Source organism: Labeo rohita, chromosome 7 (assembly GCF_022985175.1).
Source record: "Labeo rohita strain BAU-BD-2019 chromosome 7, IGBB_LRoh.1.0, whole genome shotgun sequence".
Classification (NCBI taxonomy): domain Eukaryota; kingdom Metazoa; phylum Chordata; class Actinopteri; order Cypriniformes; family Cyprinidae; genus Labeo; species Labeo rohita.
Genome location: NC_066875.1, coordinates 24443211 through 24462549, shown reverse-complemented (window position 1 = coordinate 24462549; position 19339 = coordinate 24443211). Strand labels below are relative to the sequence as shown.

The following is a 19339-nucleotide window of genomic DNA, read 5'->3' as shown; positions in this document are numbered from 1 at the left end:
GAACTTTAAATGCAACTGAGTTCTGTTGTCAAAAAGAGCTTTTTAGCAGCAAACTCTCAAGAAGGTTTTGATTCACACAGGGGATAAAAAGTACCCCATATGTACAGTTAAATACACTGCTGTATCTTTAAGGTTGTGGGCCTTTTTTCTGCCAGAGGGACTGGACATCTTGTTCAGATAGATGGCGGTTTCAATCAAATACCGACAGATAAAAAAAAAATCAAAAATTGACTGCCTCTGCTAAAAATCTTATAAGGGGTCAAGTTGGATTATCCAACAAGACAATGATGCAAAAACAAACATTAAAATCAAAACACAAAAAGGGTCACTGAGAACAAAACCAAGCTTCTGCCATGGCCATCCCAGTTCCCTGACCTGAACCCTATAGAAAATGAGTGGGGTGAACTGAAGGCTCTGGATTGATTCTGTTTGAAGGAATGGTCTCTGATCTCTTCTCCAAACTCATCAGGCATTATAGGTGAAGACTCATCTTGGCAAAGGCAGCTTCCAAAAAGTATTGAATAAAAGGGTATGATTAATTATGGCCAATGTGTATTAGAGAAAAACATTTATTTCATAATGAGATTTTCACCCCCATTTTAAATTCTTATTCTCTAATTAAAGGTTTGATTTTTGTACATTTTTAAATAAAAGATCAAAAGGATTAATCATGGAAATTTATTTTTACAGCCTTCTTTAATCATATTAATAATTCAAATACAAGCCTGTCTCAAGCATAAAAAGACATTCAAATATTACACTAACATAAATCAGTTTACATGTAAAGTTAGTACTTTTAAACCTAGAATAGGCATTAAAAATATTCAGACCAAATGTGACCCTGGACCAAGTAGCACAGGTATATTTGTAGCAATAGCCAACAATAGATTATATGGGTCAAATTATCGATTTATCTTTTATGCCAAAAATCATTAGGATATTAAGTAAAGATCATGGTCCATGAAGATTTTTTTTGTAAATTTCCTACTGTAAATATATCAAAACTTTTTGATTAGTAATATGCATTGCTAAGAACTTTATTTGGACAACTTTAAAGGTGATTTTCTCAATATTTAGATTTTTTTTTGGCCAAATATTGTCCTATTCTAACAAACCATACATCAATGGAAAGCTTATTTTTTCAGCTTTCAGATGATGCATAATTCTTAATTTAAGAAAAATCTACCTTTATGACTGGTTTTGTGGTCCTGAATCACAAATATGGCTAATATTATTTACTTACAATGATCACGTTTACAAAATACATTTTTTAATCTAGCTCCAAAGTGCACTTGTCAAATTTCACAAGCCAATGCAAAAATTATATTCGTACTTAATTTTTTAATCTTCCATGTGTGAGTCCATTAGGTTACAGCTATTGTTTAAATGATAAAACTCCTTAGATACAAAAACAAGTCTTACATTTTGATTCATGATCATTCATCATTCAGTAAGTAAAAGCTGAGCTTGAGAAACATTAATAAGAATCAGACAACTGTTTTCATTGACTAAAAGCTGTTTAGCTCTAGAATGTTGGGTGATAAATTGAAAAATGCTAGGGCCAAATGCACCTCCACTTTCCTTTTTTCTTAAAATGTAATGAAAAAAGAGGAAGAAAATGGGAATAATGAACACTGACACTGACAAATGTGCTTTTCTGAAATACAATACAGCCTTCATGTGTCACATTTGCCTTCAATTTAAAAAAGTTTGGATAGGTTTAAAAAAACATGCTTTAGCAGTTGACAGCGGAGGACTAAATACTTAAATGAAGTTAAGTTAAAAATAAATAAATAAAAAGATTACTCAATATTTTCTATAGGCAACATTAGTTGTCTTTCTTATTGTTTTTAAATCGTGTTAAATGTGCAGATTCAAATCATTACAGGGCAAAGAAATAATGTTTTTTTCGCGTGGCAAATTGTGTCTACATGCTTGTGAATGTGTAGGCTGGTAAATCTTAAATCATAAGGGTTGTTGTTCATTTAATGAACAGATTTGTTTGAAAAGAGAGATTGCTTTTAAAATATTTAGTCGGTCCTCAGTCTTTCGTGGGGCACTCGTTTTAATAAACACCGAGGTCTTTGCTGTGCATATGTCAGGTATGAAATGAATTCATTTGAATTAGCCTGACATCTGGTGACATCGTCAATCACAGGCTCGTGTCACGGAGAGAGGGGACTTGTGGGTCATCTCGTTTAAAGCACATTTTAAATTACACCACTGACTGAATTGTGTGTATTCATCACATTAGTGTAGTCTACCAGTGTGCTCGGTTAGGTGACACCTGGCTTTCAGGCTAGTTCACTGGTTTGTTTGGTCCAGTGAATCACTTAAGAGATAATCAGGCTTCTCAAAGCAAACAGATGAAAACGCTTATAGCCAAGAAGGAATTGGTAAAATATGCAGTGGGTTTAAAAGAAATTATCTTCATGTTTAGAGTCCTTGGGGGAAGAAATAGGGCAGCTATACGCGGTGAAATCGGATTTCCTGTAATGACTTTTGATACTGGGATCATTCAGTGCAAGTAACCGTTCTCCACAAATTAAATGGATAAAAAAGATTATGAGTCCCAAATGTGTTTAAAAGCAGCGTAATATACATTTCAACACTTTGCCCATTTGTGCCATTATGATCGAAAATATTTATTGCAATAAAAGAGACAGTGGAGGTCCCGTTAAATTGGCTTTTCATAATGAACACATTTACCATGGATAATTAATATATAAACTATTTCGATTTGTCACTGTGATATGTGTTCCACTTAATTGTGAAAGTAATTACCGGGCGAATGAACAGCTTTGAGGAGAGTCCCGGTTTCAGGCCCTTCTATCTCAGGGTGCAATAATAATTTTACTCTCTCCTGATGTGATGAAAAAGAGCCATAAATCTCTCTGATGGCCGCAGGTCCACGGCTTCATATTTCACCGCTGCTTTAATAGAAATATTCATGCGATCCCTTAATGAAATTAAAACTTGGAAGCGGACAAAGCGGCCCCTAATGTGTAGCTTTTAAAGACACAAGAGCATTTGATTGGAAACAATGTTGCAGACTGCAATACAGAAGAATTTCAGATAGATCTAAACATATAACACTTATATATAGGTTTACTGGTGCGCTGTAAAACCTTTTCGTATTCTAGCAACGTCCTGGTTTACATTGTATCGGGCACAAGTGATAATTGTTACATGTTGTTAGCAATTACACGTGAGACTTAGTGATTTCTATTACAGAATTGGTCACTGTATCATTACTGCACCCTGTTATTCTTATTCTTTCGGCCCGTGACTTGTTGATTTCCCCCTGAGCAAATAAACGCATGCGACCAGTCTCGGGAGAGTGGTTAGCTGATGAATTGAGGAAAACTAATCCGCTTTATTGGTAGACAGGTTAAGGGCAACAGAGTGTCAATAATTCTCTCTCTGACCTCTTCCTCCATTAGCTTAAAGAGGCTTATAAGAGGACCAGACCCCACAGCTAGACACAGATCTTCCACATCAACACATCCCCATCCTCACCCCTCCCTGTGCACAAATGCTTGAAGAAACAAATAATTTCGATTTGAAGAGCGCGAGATCCAATGTTTACCGAAGACACTTGAAAACCTTTGGTAGCCTATACTGTATCATTTGATCATGAAGTAGACATGTGTTAATATTTTTTTTTTCTTTGCATTTTCCCCAAAATCAAACAGGTTTAATTTTTTTGCCCGTGATTATGACGAATAAATGCTACATATTCGTTCTAATTTTGTTAATGCGACAGATTGATAATCCCTTGTTTCACATTGGATGTTAACAGTATTTATTTTATAGCCTATTTTTTATTTTTGTAATTTAGCCTAATGTAACAATAATTATTACGGACGCAAAGCTGCTAAAATATGTCAACGTAGAGTCTAACAGACCACGGACTAATTTAACTGTTAATCGCTTAATTGAGATATTTTTAGTTATAGGCTGGTGGCACTGTCACGTGTTGTTGTCACAAGGTCTCAGTAAGTCAAAAATTAAATGGTAGCCTATAAATGTTTTCTCTGGCATTAATTGTGCATCTGTTTCAAACGAATTACAACTATTTGAAAATTTGGAATCTGAGGGTGCAAAAAAATCAAAATATTGAGAGAATCGTCTTTAAAGTTGTCCAAATGAAGTTCTTAGCAATGAATATTACTAATAAAAAATTATGTTTTGATATTTTTACGGTAGGAAATTTACAAAATATCTTCATGGAACATGATCTTTAATTAATAGCCTAATGATTTTTGGCATAAAAGAAAAATCGATCATTTTGACCCATACAATGTATTTTTGGCTATTGCTGCAAATATACCTGAGCTACTTAAGACTGGTTTTGTGGTCAAGGGTCACATATATTTGTGAATTTTATCCTCCAGAGTTAAATTCTGATATCGTAATATTTGTTAGGTAAACAAGTTGCACAATAAAGTCAAATACATTCGGGGGTAAACTGGATATTTTACACAAATGTCAGATCGGTGCATTTTGGGGAGGGGGAGGGTAGCAAGGCACATGTGTTTTACATATTAGAAACGTAAACAATTTATTAAATGAGGTATTTGTTGCTCAATACTTGTTTGATATTTTTTGTATATTACTTGGTACGTATTTTCATGAATTGTGTCACCATTATTTTAATGCTTACACTTCTGTAGAATCTAAAAAACATAGTTTAGAAATACTGCATTTACACAGTAATTTTTACTACTATAAAAAGTGGGGCAATTGAGGTTTTCCCACAAATTTGTCCTCTTTTAGAATTAAGCATATAATTTTTTTTATATCAAATGCACATATGCCACTTAATTAATTCACATGATCACCAAATAAAAAAAGAAATGCTCATATCCAGTCTTTGCATTGCCAGTAACCAGTTCTTAGCGCATGGTTGCCTTTCTCTTTTTCAAACAGTCGTTATCTTTACATAGATAAAACACTCATGCTGGTATGGCTAAATTTTCTACATCCGATTAAACAGGTACCAATTTTTAACTAATTTAGTTTTAACTAATCATCCTTGTTTAACTTAGTTCTTAGTTCTATATTTTTATTTATATTTTTGGGTATGTCTAGAACTCTTGCAAAATAATATCCTGATAACACTATTATTATAAGGGATGCAATGAGAATGTTTCAAGACGAGTTTTTCATTGCATTCCAATCATTGCATTTTAATAGTGAGGACAATTTCTTCATACACTAAAGCAGCATATATCTAAAACAATCGTTTTCTTTTTTTTTTCCAAATCTGGACGTAATAGTCTATCTGTAAAACCTGTGTGTGTTGCACTACTTTAACTACACACAATGTAACATTTTTTCTTTTTTACATTTTTCTATTTCTCACACATGCTTAACTTCTATACGAACGATAAAAAATCTTTTATTTTTTGAGGACTGTGGAACTTACTACTAAGCGCAAAGTGAACACTGAAATCACTGTCCAATCGGATATCTACAAGGATGACGTGAATGACCAATCCACACCCTCTCGGGCAGCAGTTGACAAGTGGACTTCTGGCTTGCACACCTTGGCCAAGATCATAACTTTAAGGAGAGGAGCGGTGACACTCGTGACAGCATTTTAAAGTTGCGAACGACGCGTTAATCTGTTCGTGAGGTGGGCCAGATGGAGAAATCTAAAAACTTTCGCATCGACGCGCTTCTGGCTGTCGATCCACCAAAAGTGCAGACCTCGCCGCTGGCGCTGGTCACCTCGCTGCCCACCTCTTCCATATCATCCTCCTCGGAAAGTGTCCAGGCGTCGGAGCTGAACACGAACTCCGAAGCACTTCGAACCGAGACTCCGTCGCCCCCCAGGATATCGTCTTGCGGCTTGATTCCCAAACCGGGTTTCTTAAACTCTCCACATTCGGGCATGGTGGGACTACACCCTCAGAGCAGCACCGGGATTCCTCCTCAGGCTCTCTACGGTCATCCAATGTACACATATTCAGCAGCAGCGCTGGGTCAGCACCCGGCGCTCTCGTACTCATATCCGCACGGGTCGCACCATCATCATCCCAGTGACCCCCTCAAACTCACCGCCAGCTCCTTTCAGCTCGACCACTGGCTGAGGGTCTCAACTGCGGGAATGATGCTGCCTAAAATGGCAGATTTCAATGGTGAGTTACATTTGAAATGCATGTGGCTAAAACACTACTATTATTTCTATTAGTAGGCCTATTATTGTTATTGTCGAATTTTATTTTATTTTAATTTTTGTGTTCATGTTGTTCTGTAAAAACAACAGGCCCTTTAATCATATTTGATCACTTATTTTGAGACTTACATTGCAGAATAACGCTGTTTATTTTCCACATGTAGCCGACTATAGCCGACTTGATTTAAAAAAATCAAATCAAACGTGTTCAGAGCAACATAAGCGTGTGGAGGGTCAGTTAAACTGCTCTTTGAACGAGACTGAACGAGCTCTGTCTTTCAAAGAGGGGCTAAAATGGACAGATAATGGACAGAGGGAAAGTGGCGGACGACTGTGAAAACCACAGCCTGCCAACTGTGTACACTGCAGACACTGTCTCTCTGTTCCGCTGCTCGTCTGCAGATTTTCTCAAACCTCTCCCAAACAAATCAGATAGGGTGGAAATGTTACCAGATGTACTGACAATGCCGTGGCACATGGAGGCTAGGTGTGATTGGGAATTGCGTTTGAGGGTTTTTAAGAATAAAAGTTTTTATCATGTCTTGCCATGCCATTTACACAATGTGTTGAAATGCATTGTGCGTATAGTTCTCCAATGCTGTAATGCATGCAATAACATAGCTGGCCAACAGGCTATTAAAATAAAAATGTTAAAAATAGGACCTTCATTTCATTTTCACCTCAAAAATAAGGTCTGTGTACCTTATGTTATGTTAGTACCATAATGTTAATCAAGTAACACTCTTATAAAAAGTTATTTTTTGATATTGTATTGATATAATTATAATATAATATATATATATATATATATATTTTCTTTAAAGTATCAATTTGCAGTTTTCTAAAGAAATTGAGAATTTAAAAAAATCTTTGTAGAACTTAAAAGGTTCTTCTGTTGTCGAAATGTAAAATGTAAAAACACATTTTTGGTTCTCAAAGGAATCTCTTTATTTTGGAATCTAACTGTAAATTTTATAATAGTTTTATAACATATAGTCCTAAACATTAACACTAATTTTCGCTGTGTTGTACACAATATACACGCTGTTTTTTTTATTCTGCAGGCCAGGCGCAATCAAACTTACTCGGGAAGTGCAGAAGACCAAGAACCGCGTTCACAAGCCAGCAGCTCCTTGAACTTGAGCACCAGTTTAAGCTGAATAAATATCTATCGAGACCAAAACGATTTGAAGTGGCCACATCATTAATGCTAACAGAGACACAGGTAACCCATCGGCTTTTTTACATTGAAAAATATGTAAATTCATTTGTTTTTAATATTTTAATATAGGCCTAGGCTACATCATATATTTTGAATTGCATTTTTTAAATCAGTAAGGTCAAATAATATTCTTTTACTCCGAACTATTTATAAATGAGACATGTGTCATGTTTATATTTCCAGGTAAAAATTTGGTTTCAGAACAGGCGCATGAAATGGAAGCGCAGTAAAAAGGCTAAAGAACAAGCCGCTCAGGAGGCCGAGAAGCAAAAAGGTAAAGGAAACCAGGACAAATTGGACGGACTGGACAAGGACTACCAGAAGGTAGATTCAGTGAAAAGTAACAGAATACGGGACTTTAGGGACAGTGACGACGAAGAAGGAGATAATTACATGCTGAATTCATCTGATTGTTCCTCCGATGATGAACGAACCAATGCCAGTGATATCAGTCCACAACCGTGAGACTTCGTTTACAAAAAAGACACTTATATAAGCCAAGTATGTGATTTGCATGTGTTATCATCTTGCAGTCATTATGGAAATGCTGAGACGGACGCCCACATGAGCTGTTTGTATACTACTTACAAACAAATTAGATACTGAAGGTGAAGAGCCTGATTTTATGGTTGCAGAGCATGTGGTAAAATTGCATTACATCAAGCAAAATAGATGAGTAGGCCTATCACTATCAGTAATAATTTGCATCATTAAGATGTTGCTATTCGATAACCACTGTGTTGATTTCTGAACTCAAGTGGGATGAAAAAAAATCTACAACCAGAACCATGTGATCTGTTTATTTTTATACAATGTATTTATAACGAAATCGCTTTTAAAATGCATGTAAATTATTGTTTAGGTTTATCAGTTACGCTCTGTGAATAAAATTAATTTTTTCTAATTTCGGGAAGCCTTTGCAGTTTGTGCCAATGTTGAATTCGAATATATCCTTTACAAACGCGAAGGAAAAACCTTAAAGAAGAAACAGGCTGGATGTGAAGCGGTCTCTGTTGTCAGTGGCATGGTCGGGTCATGGGAATCGCTGTTTATAGAGCTCTCATATCCGTGCAAATGTGCGAGTAAGCATACTCGAATATGGCGAAACATTTCTCACCACTGCAGCAATGGGCAGCCAATAATGAACCTTTGAGACAAAGCCCATCCATCACCAGAGCACATCACAGAGGCTATTTTAAGTGTGTTTTATATTTATGTTAAACTTTAAGTGAAGTGAAATTAGATTGACCTTTTAGATTTTAGACACTTCATGCTATATCTAGCTGGAAGTCTGTTTCTGTCATGTTCACAGAGTCATGATGAGCCTGCAGTAGCTAAACTAGAGACAGAGAACTCGTACTTAAGGAAGGACATGAAATGAAAATGATAAAGAAAGAAGGAGAGTATGCTGGATTACTCTGCAGCAAGACTATTTTAATGGTCTTTTCTGCAATCTAATTGATGTCTATTTCGCATAAGTGCATTTCCTCCTTTATTAATAATGACATGCTTTATTGGGTAATAAACCCAGAGATCCATCTGGTCTTTGCCAAGGAGCTTCTTCGAATCAATTAGAGGACATTTAAATATAATCACTATCCACTCCTATCAGTCCAGGGCCATGACAACTATCTACTCAGACACTGAATGTGATCTGAATGTTCCTTGTTTTTCATTTACTAAGCCACTTTAAGCCATATTCTCAGTGGAACATAATCATTTTATACAGTCCAAAACATCTGTGGATTTTGGCAAATTAACTGTCTACAGTAAACTCCCCTTTCATTAGTCTAACTGTGTTTCCGCTCTATATATGACTAAGCCATGCAAGCAGAAACTAAAAATCAGCAGATCATCAGCATTTTATACAGAAACAGGAATTTCCCTGGGGCAAAGTAACAAAAGATTGTTTATATGTTAAAATGGGTTCAGTTTATTGCAGCTATAACACATTATGATTAAAGTATGTATATATATATATATATATATATATATATATAGGCTTCACATATTCTAAAATACTCTGGCCTTGAACAGCTAGTAGTCAATTTAGGAAACATTAGTTACTGATTTAACTAATGCCTAATTTGCCCTACCTGTACGTTTACCCAGCTGCAAAAGTACAAAGAACCCAACCTTATCAGTGGTACTACCACCCTCTAACGATCGGGAAAGAAACCACACACAAGTGAGCAGGGTGGGACACTTACACGAAGGCCTGGATAAGACGGTGAAAGGTGAGACTAAACACATCATAAAAATTCATTAGTGCATATTAAACCATGCAATACAGGTGTGTTAGAATAATGCACCATAATGTATCAGTAGGGGCCAGTGTTTCGTATGACGTATATTATTAAATGCTAGAAATAAAATATAAAAGAACAGACCAACAATGGTGAAATTTTTAAAACACAAACACTAAGTTCCATGGCCTTTGCACAAGAACATGCAACATCCTCACAAACAGTATTTCAACTTTGGTCTTATCAGTTCAAAGACAACTTTGCTTCCTATTAGCAGTTCAAACTAGGGTCAGTATCAACCTTCCTCTGGTCTCACGCAGACAGACAATAGCACACACTATTTACAATCACCTGTGTGTATCTTAGTGGGCTGGACCCCCATTATACGCTTCTCCTCACATATGGTGACAATGTTGTCTTTGTCAAAGTGTGGAAAAGTGGGCCATCTGTAGGTAACCCTCCTTTTTCCAGCTTTAAAACTGTGAGAAAAAACAGCCAGACTGTTGTGCCATTATTACCGGTTCTAATGTGACAGTATGTTTGAGCTCAGATTAAGGGATGTGATAAGGTTTAATTAATCAAATATAATTAAACAGTTAGCTCTTGTTGTAGAGCTGTGAGGGTGATGTTTCCACTGCCTGACCCCAGATGATGGTAGCTCATCCTCTGATGCTGTGGATTGATGTCAGTAATGCCTATGTTGCTAATGAATTAACAAAGGGCATCAAATGTAGCGGTAACCCTCTGCTATGTTATGCTAGTGGGTCACATCCAGAGCACTGCTGCATGTGCAGTTGTTCCAGACAACTGCAATGAACCTACATTTCATGATGAGTAAAGCAATGGATGTTTGTGCTCTTTTCTGAATTAAGCTAATACAGTATTGTTTACATAGAGTAAGCTTACTCAAATCCAAAAGTCAGAGAATGATTCTGTTACCAGAACAGACATTGAAGATATGCGCATGGGAAAATAATGAATTATGTTATTCTCTTTTTCTACTTGGGACATGTATCTGGCTTCCAAAAACCACTAAGAATTACTATGAAGAAGGCAATTGTGCTTTTCTATCCACTTCTATCTATCTATCCATCTATCTATCTATCTATCTATCTATCTATCTTTATTTATTTATTGCATTTTCTGCTCAAATGAAAGATTAGTTTTCCCTTTAATTACAGCAACTCTGACTCGCCATTAAAAAAAAAAAGACATATTATAATAAGACCAAACATTTATGCTTAACAGATCTATTATATTTTACTTTTTTCATAAGTAGGTCTTTAAGCCAAAAATGTACAAACCGTCAACACAAATTCCAAATCTGAGATCTGTTGACATCTTACCATGAAAAAATAGAGCAGAAAAACTGACCATTGAGCTTTAGTAGCATGTAAACCTTTTAAACACACCAAAATTAATTTATATACATATTTTGTGTTTTATTTTTGTACAGCATGCCAAAATACAAAAATGCAGTGATGTGCATGTGTTGTAAGGTCTGCATACAGGTTTACATATTGCCCCCTGTATTAATTCTCACATTTTGAGTCTGATGTATTATGCACACATTTCTGTGTGCAACAGCTCTATAACTTAATTTTTGCATCCCGGGCCTCCATGGCTTTGGTGGCAACCTCAGCTCTATCCCTGAGTACCTTGGCTTGCTCGGTTTCTTCTGTCTGGATGTTCCGGAGCAGAAAGTGGCTGATGAAAAGCTTCAAGCCTTCCCGAAGCATTCCCAGCTTAGGAATTCCAGAGATCCTGGCACACAATGATAGACACACAGGCAGATATTGACACACTAGGCCACACACAAGCCATTTTTTAAATAAACTCCTGCACATCTGGTCTTTTTAAAAACTTGCACTGACAAATAAATATTTAAACAATAATGTAAGAATTGTTATAACTAATGAAGTCAATTTCTCTTTCTTTTTTCATTTATTTCATACTGCCACTGTGAACAACACTAATTTAGGGCTGCAAAACGATTAGTCACGATTATTCGATTGAAAATAAAAGTTTATGTTTACATATTATGTGTGTTTGTACTGTGTATATTCATTATGTAAATACAAATGCACACGTGTATATATTTTAAAAAAATATGTTTATGTAAAAACTGTATATAATTTATATTATATACAAATAAATATTTTACATATAAATCTAACATTTTTCCTTAATATATACATATATGCCTGCATATTTATATATACATAATAAATATACACAGTACACACACATATAGTATGTAAACAAACTTTTACACTGAATTGATTAATAGTTTTGTAGCCCTACACTAATTTCTAATTAGGAATCACACTTTTGCCATACATGATTACAAAAAATAGATTTATGCCTTCACTGAATTCATTATGAATATTAATATGCATGACTAATAATAATTTTTGTAGTACAAAGAATACTCACCGGCCGAATATATTCACTAGATCTTCTGGCTCAGTTTCTTGAAGGAGTTTTGAGAGAATCTGCTTCAGGAATTTGACTTTTGGTTTATCCAGCTCCCCAAATTCAATAGCCTTATGAAAAGAAGAGAACAAGCAGAAAATTAAGCTACATTCTTTAACACGTTTAAAAGCAATTCGTAAATAGGATGAAGAACATTACACATACAGTATTTACTACAACATTACATACAATCATACATGTGTTCCAGAATGGCTTCAAAAAGAGAAGGGTGAACTTTACCAAAAATTACCTTAAGAATGGAAAGAGAGAGACACTTCCTGTGTAAAAGATGAGTGACCAGCTGGACCAGGTTACTGAAGGGCCTACTGGAAAGGTTTTCCAGGTCTTTAAACTTGTCCCAGAGACTAAACTGAAAGGTCATCTAAAACACAGAAGAAAAGCGGAGAGGGATGTAATGTTTAGTTGTAATTCACCTATATGTGACCCTGGACCACAAAACCAGTCGTAGGTTGCATGGGTATATTTGTAGCAATAGCCAACAATACATAGCATGGGTTAGAATTATTGATTTTTTTTAGGATATTAAGTAAAGATCATGTTCCATGAAGATATTTGGTCAATTTTCTACTGTAAATATATCAAAACTTAATTTTTGATTAGTAATATGCATTTCCAAGAACTGCTTTTGGACAACTTTAAAGGCGATTTTCCCAATATTTAGATTTTTTTGCACCCTCAGATTCCAGATTTTCAAATAGTTGTATCTCGGCCAAATATTGTCCTATCTTAACAAACCACACATTAATGGAAAGCTTATTTATCCAGATTTCAGAGTATATAAACGTAAAGAAATGTACCCTTATGACAATTTTTGTGGTCCAGGGTCACATATTAAACAGGTAAAAGGCATTACATGCTCCAGAATTAGGTGTAAATAGACTGACTTATATTACCAATGTTCAATGATTTGCATATTAAAAAGCTTATAGTTGATCTTATATTACACTGACAGAGTATTACTAAATCCTATTATGATCAATAACAATCTTAGCTAACTTAACTACTGGATAAATGTACTGAAAATCACCTGAATGTTCTTAAGCAACAGTTTTAGAAATACAAAACACACACAGCAGGTCCTAATGGAGTGAAACCAGTGACACCTAGTGACACAAGCAAAACTCCTAAGACAGCAAGAGCTAGGAATCGCTGCTGTTCCACTCTACCTGGAACCGCCGGTCGTGCGAGCAAAATTTCTCTGCCAGAACCGCATAGAATCTATTGAACATTTTCTCTTGTAGGCAGCAGTCCATCAGGACATGAACAATTTCCCGCTCTTGCTGGTCTTTCAATCCTAACCTGAGAAAGACACAAATCCAAAGACCTGGGTAAATTGCAGTTTATGATAAATATTACACAGCATAGCACATCATGTTTGAAACACACAGGAAGAAAACAGCAGTGTCTGTTCGAATGAAGAAATTTAAAGAAAATGTTGTGTGATAACCCTTAACTACAATATTTGGCATCATCACACCTCAAGGTTATCATTTCAGAAGATCTGAAATATTATTCTTCTTAATATTATTCTAAATATCTCAAAAGGGCAACGTGGCCGGTGTCACTGAAAGTCTGTGAGAATAAGACATAGAAACTATGCTGACAAACCTTAAAAGTTTCTCAAAGGCATCCAAATAGTCTTCACTTGACATAAGCACACAGAAAATATTCCTCCTGATGTCAGTGTTCATTCTTTGTTTGCGTGCAAGCTCCAAAATCTTTGCACTGTACTGCAAATTAATAAAGAGAAACAAAACATTTTAGATGACAATTGGTGCATGGACCTTGACTTTCATAAAGGTCCATAAAACATGCCAAACTGCACAGATTCTATAAACAGAAACTACAGAGCTATATTTTTATACTTTTCCTAAGTTGAAAATAATTGTGCAGCTGAGCTTTTAAATAACTGATGAGAACATTCCTAAATAAGAAAATAATAAGAAAGCATACTTGTTCCCCTTTGGTGGATGGAATAGTTGTTTTGTTTTCATGGTCATCGATCATGGGTGCTCCACTCCAGGAAGATCCTACAATCCACCAACGGCCAACACGCTCAGCTTCCAGAAGATTGTCTAGTGAGACTCTCAACTTCATGTCACTTCCACTGGCACTGCTGTGAATCTGATAAGAATGAGAAACAAGGTACAAACACATTCAACGTTTCTGTAAAAACACTGTACAAATGCCAGATCAATGTGACCACACCATATGGAGTTAGTCTGGCCCCTAGTGGACACAGCGACAAGTACATTTAGCACCAAATATTTATTTTACTAGCAAGTCTTGAATGAAGGTAGGGTTGGTAATACAGAAAACTGCTCTAACCATTTTTATATTGCAAGTCCACCTTATAAATTTAATGATGCAAATTAGCATCAGTCATTTTCTCACCAAAGTCCTCTGCAGCTTCCTTAACTTCTCCATAGGTTCAGGGTCATAACCTGGAATCTTCCTCATGTCATTGTTCTTCAGCGCCAACATAGTCTCCAACATAAACCGAATCTGAAAGGCAAGCAAGCCAACATAAACCGAAACAAGACCTCATTATTGATTCACTATAACTCAGTTATCCTCATTTTTAATCTTCTTTGGATTAATGAGTCTAGTAAATGATTAAAATTAAATATGATCATTCCTAAGCACCAGAAGGCGGCTTTTTCGGACACAAAGGTGTCTTACCCTTGTTTGGTCCTGAAAACGCTCTCCTTCAGTGTTGGCTTTCTGCTGAGCCTCAGAGATCAGCTCCTTAAGAGCTAGCGGATCATCCTTTCTCAAAGCAAAGCCAACGTTCTTCAGCACCAGCAGAACCAGTTCTACATCCTTTGCGCTGAACCGTGTCACCAGTTTCTTCAGAATGTCAAACACCAGGAGGGCATGGACCACATGGAAGTTGTAGAGGTGGGCAATTATGGACACCAAGTTGTCACATTCTTTGTCCGTAGCATCAGGTTCATTGTAGACTTTATCAAACTGACGGACTACAGTCTCCAAAAAATGAGCTCCAACCTTAACAAAAAAGGAGAGAAAGTAAGAAATTAGCCAATTGGATGTCATCCAAATCTACACATTATTATAACTGTACACCACTGAAAACAACAGTGAGTGAGTGAGTGTGGACTTTATTGCCATGATGAAAAGCGTACGGTGAAGTAAAATATTAGATACCTCCAGGCCAACACTGTGGTGGAGGACGCTGACAAGAAGGATGTGCTCCATCAGAAGCCTGGAAGAGAGAGACAGTGTTAATTAAAATAATTTACAAGTACTTATTAGTGTGTTGTTTTAACGTCATATTTAATTTATTAAGTGTGTATTAAAGTGAGCCAGGAAACAGTAATGTTATTTGATGCTAGAACATTGCAATTTTTTAGGAAGGCTGTCATCTGTAAGAAAAAAAAAAAAAAAAAAAAAAAAAAAAAAAAAAAGGACACACTGAAGGCTGTAATGCACTACATGAATTGCTAGGAGAAGCAACAAATCAAAACAGTACACTACCAGTCATAAGATTTTTAATGTTTTTAAAGAAGTCTCTTCTGCTCACCAAGCCTGCATTTATTTGATCCAAAACACAGCAAAAGCAGTAATATTGTGTACTATTTTTACTATTTAAAATAACGGCTTTCTATTTTAATATATTTTAAAATTTTATTTATTTCTGTGATCAAAGCTACATTTTCAGCATCATCACTCCAGTCTTCAGTGTCACATGATCCTTCAGAAATCATTCTAATATGCTGATGTGCTGTGCTGTTCAGCATTTTTTTTATTATTATTATCAATATTTAAAACAGTTGAGTACATTTTGGGATTATAGAAATTAATACTTTTATTTAGCAAGGATGCTAAATAGTAATTAAAAAAAAGACATTTATAATGTTACAAAAAAATTCTATTTCAGATAAATGCTTTTCTTCTGAACATTCTCTTCTTCAGAGAAACCTGAAAAAATTCAACTCAGCTGTTTTCAACATAATAGACTATAATAATAATAAATGTTTTTTTTTTAAGCCGCAAATCAGAATATTAAAATGAATTCTGAAGGATTGCGTGACTGGAGTAATGATGCTAAAAATCAGCTTTAAAATCACAGAAATAAATTGTATTTTAAAATATATTCAAATAGAAAACAGTACATTTTAAAAAGTAAAAATATTTCAACATTTTAACTGTTTTTGCTGTCCTTTGGATCAAATAAACACAGGCTTGGTGAGCAGAATAGACTGCTATGAAAAAACCATAAAAATCTTACTGTTCAAAAACTTCAAAAACTCTTGACTGGTAGTGTATATGTTCTAAAATCACTTCAAAATATCAAACATGTTTCATATGCTCTGAAATGGCATAAAAGTCTCAAGTTAGCCTAGCCAAAATCTGAAGAATGGCACTGACTTTCAGCAACTAGCATTTACACATTCACAGTCCAGACTGCAAATCAGGGCAAAAACAGTTCAAAGGCCTGATTTGGTGAATGTGACTTGAGTGCTCTAGGGCCTTTTGCATGTTGGCTTTCAAAATGCAAACATTTAAATTAAATACTAAACTGATTATCAAAGATTGGGTTATTAAATGAAGGCATTATTGAAAGGGTAACCTTTCAGGCATGAGAGCAGGTGTGACGCAGGCAGCCAGTAGAATGTCGGTGAGTGTATCGTTCATGTCCTTCCTGCTGGTGCTCATGTACAGCTCTTCCAGCTGACTGCTGATAGATGCCATATTGGGCTGACTCAACCTGTCGAACAGAGGACAGTGCTATCAAACTGATCAACAACACTTTGGCTGAATTTCACCTGGTTTGCCAAAGAGTGTATTCATTTTTTAAAACAAAGCTTCTTCAAATTGTGCATTTATGTAGTCTATACCTTCCACGGTACCTTACCTGTTTATCAGACCTTTCACAGTGCGCTTCAGTTTCTCCAGCTCGGCTTTGCGCTTGCTGTCCACGGCTTCTCGTAAGTGAGGTGGAACATACTTGCTTGCTGTGGCAGGACTCTATAAACAGAAGAAACCAAATATTAGCTTCAAAACATACTGCTGATGAGCATGCATTGTGGAAAAAAGGAGTAATGACCAATACTGACTCAATGACTTGACTCAGTGATTATGTAGAGCTGCTTTATAGTTGAATTAAGCTTGTTTTATGACTGATGAACTTTATAACACTGTTATTGAACTAAATTTAGCTTAATAATGACATTATTGACTATAAGCTGCTTTACAGCTAAAATTGAATTTGTTCCATAAGTTTGCATCATTAACACAATTTCCCTTGCTTTGAAACAATCTATATTGTGTAAATAAATGTGACTTGAACATTATGGAGATTTAGACCTAAATAATCATAAATATTATCCATGTTATCCACACATACAGGTGTTTTTTGTTCAGAGTCTTTCTCCTCATCGTCATTTTCCTCTGATGCATCTGTATCCTCCTCTTCTTCATCTCCTTCCACCTCATCTTCTATCTGGGTGTCATCTACATCCTCCTCTTCGTCTATCTGGGTGTCATCTTCCACATCCTCCTCTTCTTCCATCTGTGTGTCATCTTCTCCATCATCTTCCTCTTCATCACCGTCACCTTCAGCCTCACTCTCATCCTTGTTCTCATCGTCTGTCATTTGTCCTTCGCTGTCCTCGTCCAACTCATCAAAGTCATCTTTAGCTTTGTCAATGTCCATTTCTTCATCACTCTCATACAGGCCCTTTGCAGATGCTCCAGGCTCAAGAATTCCTAAAATGTAATCGAGTCCATCGTAGGTGAATGACTGAGGTAGACTCTTTTTGTTTTTTCTTTTGTTCAGTCCAAGGCGTTTCTCTAATCTCTTTATTTCTTTGTCCTCTTCGACATTTGCCTCTAACAGAGCCCGCTTTCTGCTCTCGTTCTGACTAGATTGCTTTTTCTGTTTCGGGACATCTTCGGAGAAGCGGACTTTCTTTTTTGTCGTCTCTTCTTCACCGTCTTTGGTATTAACATTGTCTTTATTTGACTTTTGCTGTCTCTGAGCGGCATTTTTAAGATTTCCAGTCGGCTTTAGTGCCGGTTTCTGTGTCTTTTCCTCTTTTACAGCAGAGGTATTTGGAGCAGGTTCCTCGCTTGGATTTTGGAGCGACTGACCCATGTAGTGACTTTTCTTTTTTGCTTTCTTTAACTTACGTTTCTCTTTGCGCAGCTCTTTTCTACTTTTCCTCTTTACGAAAATCCCTCTTTGGTCGCTTTCATTTTCATCGAAGCCGCTTTTGCTCTTCACAAAGTTATGAAGTGAATCCTTGAATTTCTTAAGTTTATCCTTAGGTGTTTGTTTTCCAGCTTTCCCTTTGCTCTTGCGCTGCGCCTTTGCCTTCATCTTCTAAGCGAAATATATATGGCTGTGCATATAATCTTTATTTATTGCAAATGGTTGCGTGTTTACAGACTGAATGTCTCAAACTATCCTATGAAAGAGTTATCAAAAAAGATAACACATGTAGTAGCTGGAGGTCGCCATTGATGTTGTTTCTTCGTTAGAATTTATGACAGAAGAGAAAACAAAACTGAGATGCTTTATCGCCATCTATTGAGTTGGAGCGGACTTGTGGAAATATGGATTAACAATATAATAACAAGTATATGTGCGTTTAATTAAACTACATAAAAACATGTTTTGTTTCTAATTTATAGGCCTATGTATATTTTAAGCTACTTAAAGACACAAGTATACCATAACATTTTCTCATAGCCTGATATACTCTTTGACCCAGCAGCAGATTCATTTATAATATTTGTTTTAAACCAAAACAATAATAATAATAACAATATACACACACACACACACACTACCAGTCAGAAGGTTTTGAATAGTAAGATTTTAAAGTTTTTTTAAAGGAGTCTCTTCTGCTCACCAAGCCTGCATTTATTTGATCCAAAGTACTGCAAAAACAATATTTTTTAAAAATATTTGTGATATTTAAAATAACGGTTTTCTATTTGAATATATTTTAAAATGTAATTTATTTCTGTGATTTCAAAGCTAAATTTTTGTATCACTATCCCAGTCACGTGATCCTTCAGAAATCATTCTAATATTCTGATTTGCCGCTCAAAAAACATTTATTATTATTATTATTATGTTACTCTACTCACATGTTTATTATTATAAACATCTGAGTAGAATTTTTTCAGGTTCCTTTGATGAATATACAGTTCAGAAGA

General features: G+C 35.7%; 2 protein-coding genes across 2 annotated transcripts; one reads left to right on the top strand and one right to left on the bottom strand.

Annotated features, from left to right (window-relative positions):
- Positions 1-5650: 5650 nt before the first annotated feature.
- mnx1 (motor neuron and pancreas homeobox 1) lies at positions 5651-7871 on the top strand. Its single transcript, XM_051116079.1, has 3 exons — positions 5651-6146; positions 7249-7409; positions 7590-7871. The coding sequence occupies exons 1-3, from the start codon at positions 5651-5653 to the stop codon at positions 7869-7871; spliced, it is 939 nt and encodes a 312-aa protein (XP_050972036.1).
- A 3198-nt stretch (positions 7872-11069) lies between these two features.
- nom1 (nucleolar protein with MIF4G domain 1) lies at positions 11070-18652 on the bottom strand. Its single transcript, XM_051114858.1, has 12 exons — positions 17520-18652; positions 17028-17140; positions 16743-16880; positions 15317-15374; positions 14831-15157; positions 14543-14653; positions 14102-14272; positions 13757-13878; positions 13315-13447; positions 12378-12509; positions 12089-12198; positions 11070-11416 (listed from the first exon to the last, which is right to left on the bottom strand). Exons 1-12 carry the CDS (start codon positions 18492-18494, stop codon positions 11242-11244), a joined length of 2565 nt encoding a protein of 854 aa, XP_050970815.1. The 5' UTR covers positions 18495-18652; the 3' UTR covers positions 11070-11241.
- Positions 18653-19339: the final 687 nt, after the last annotated feature.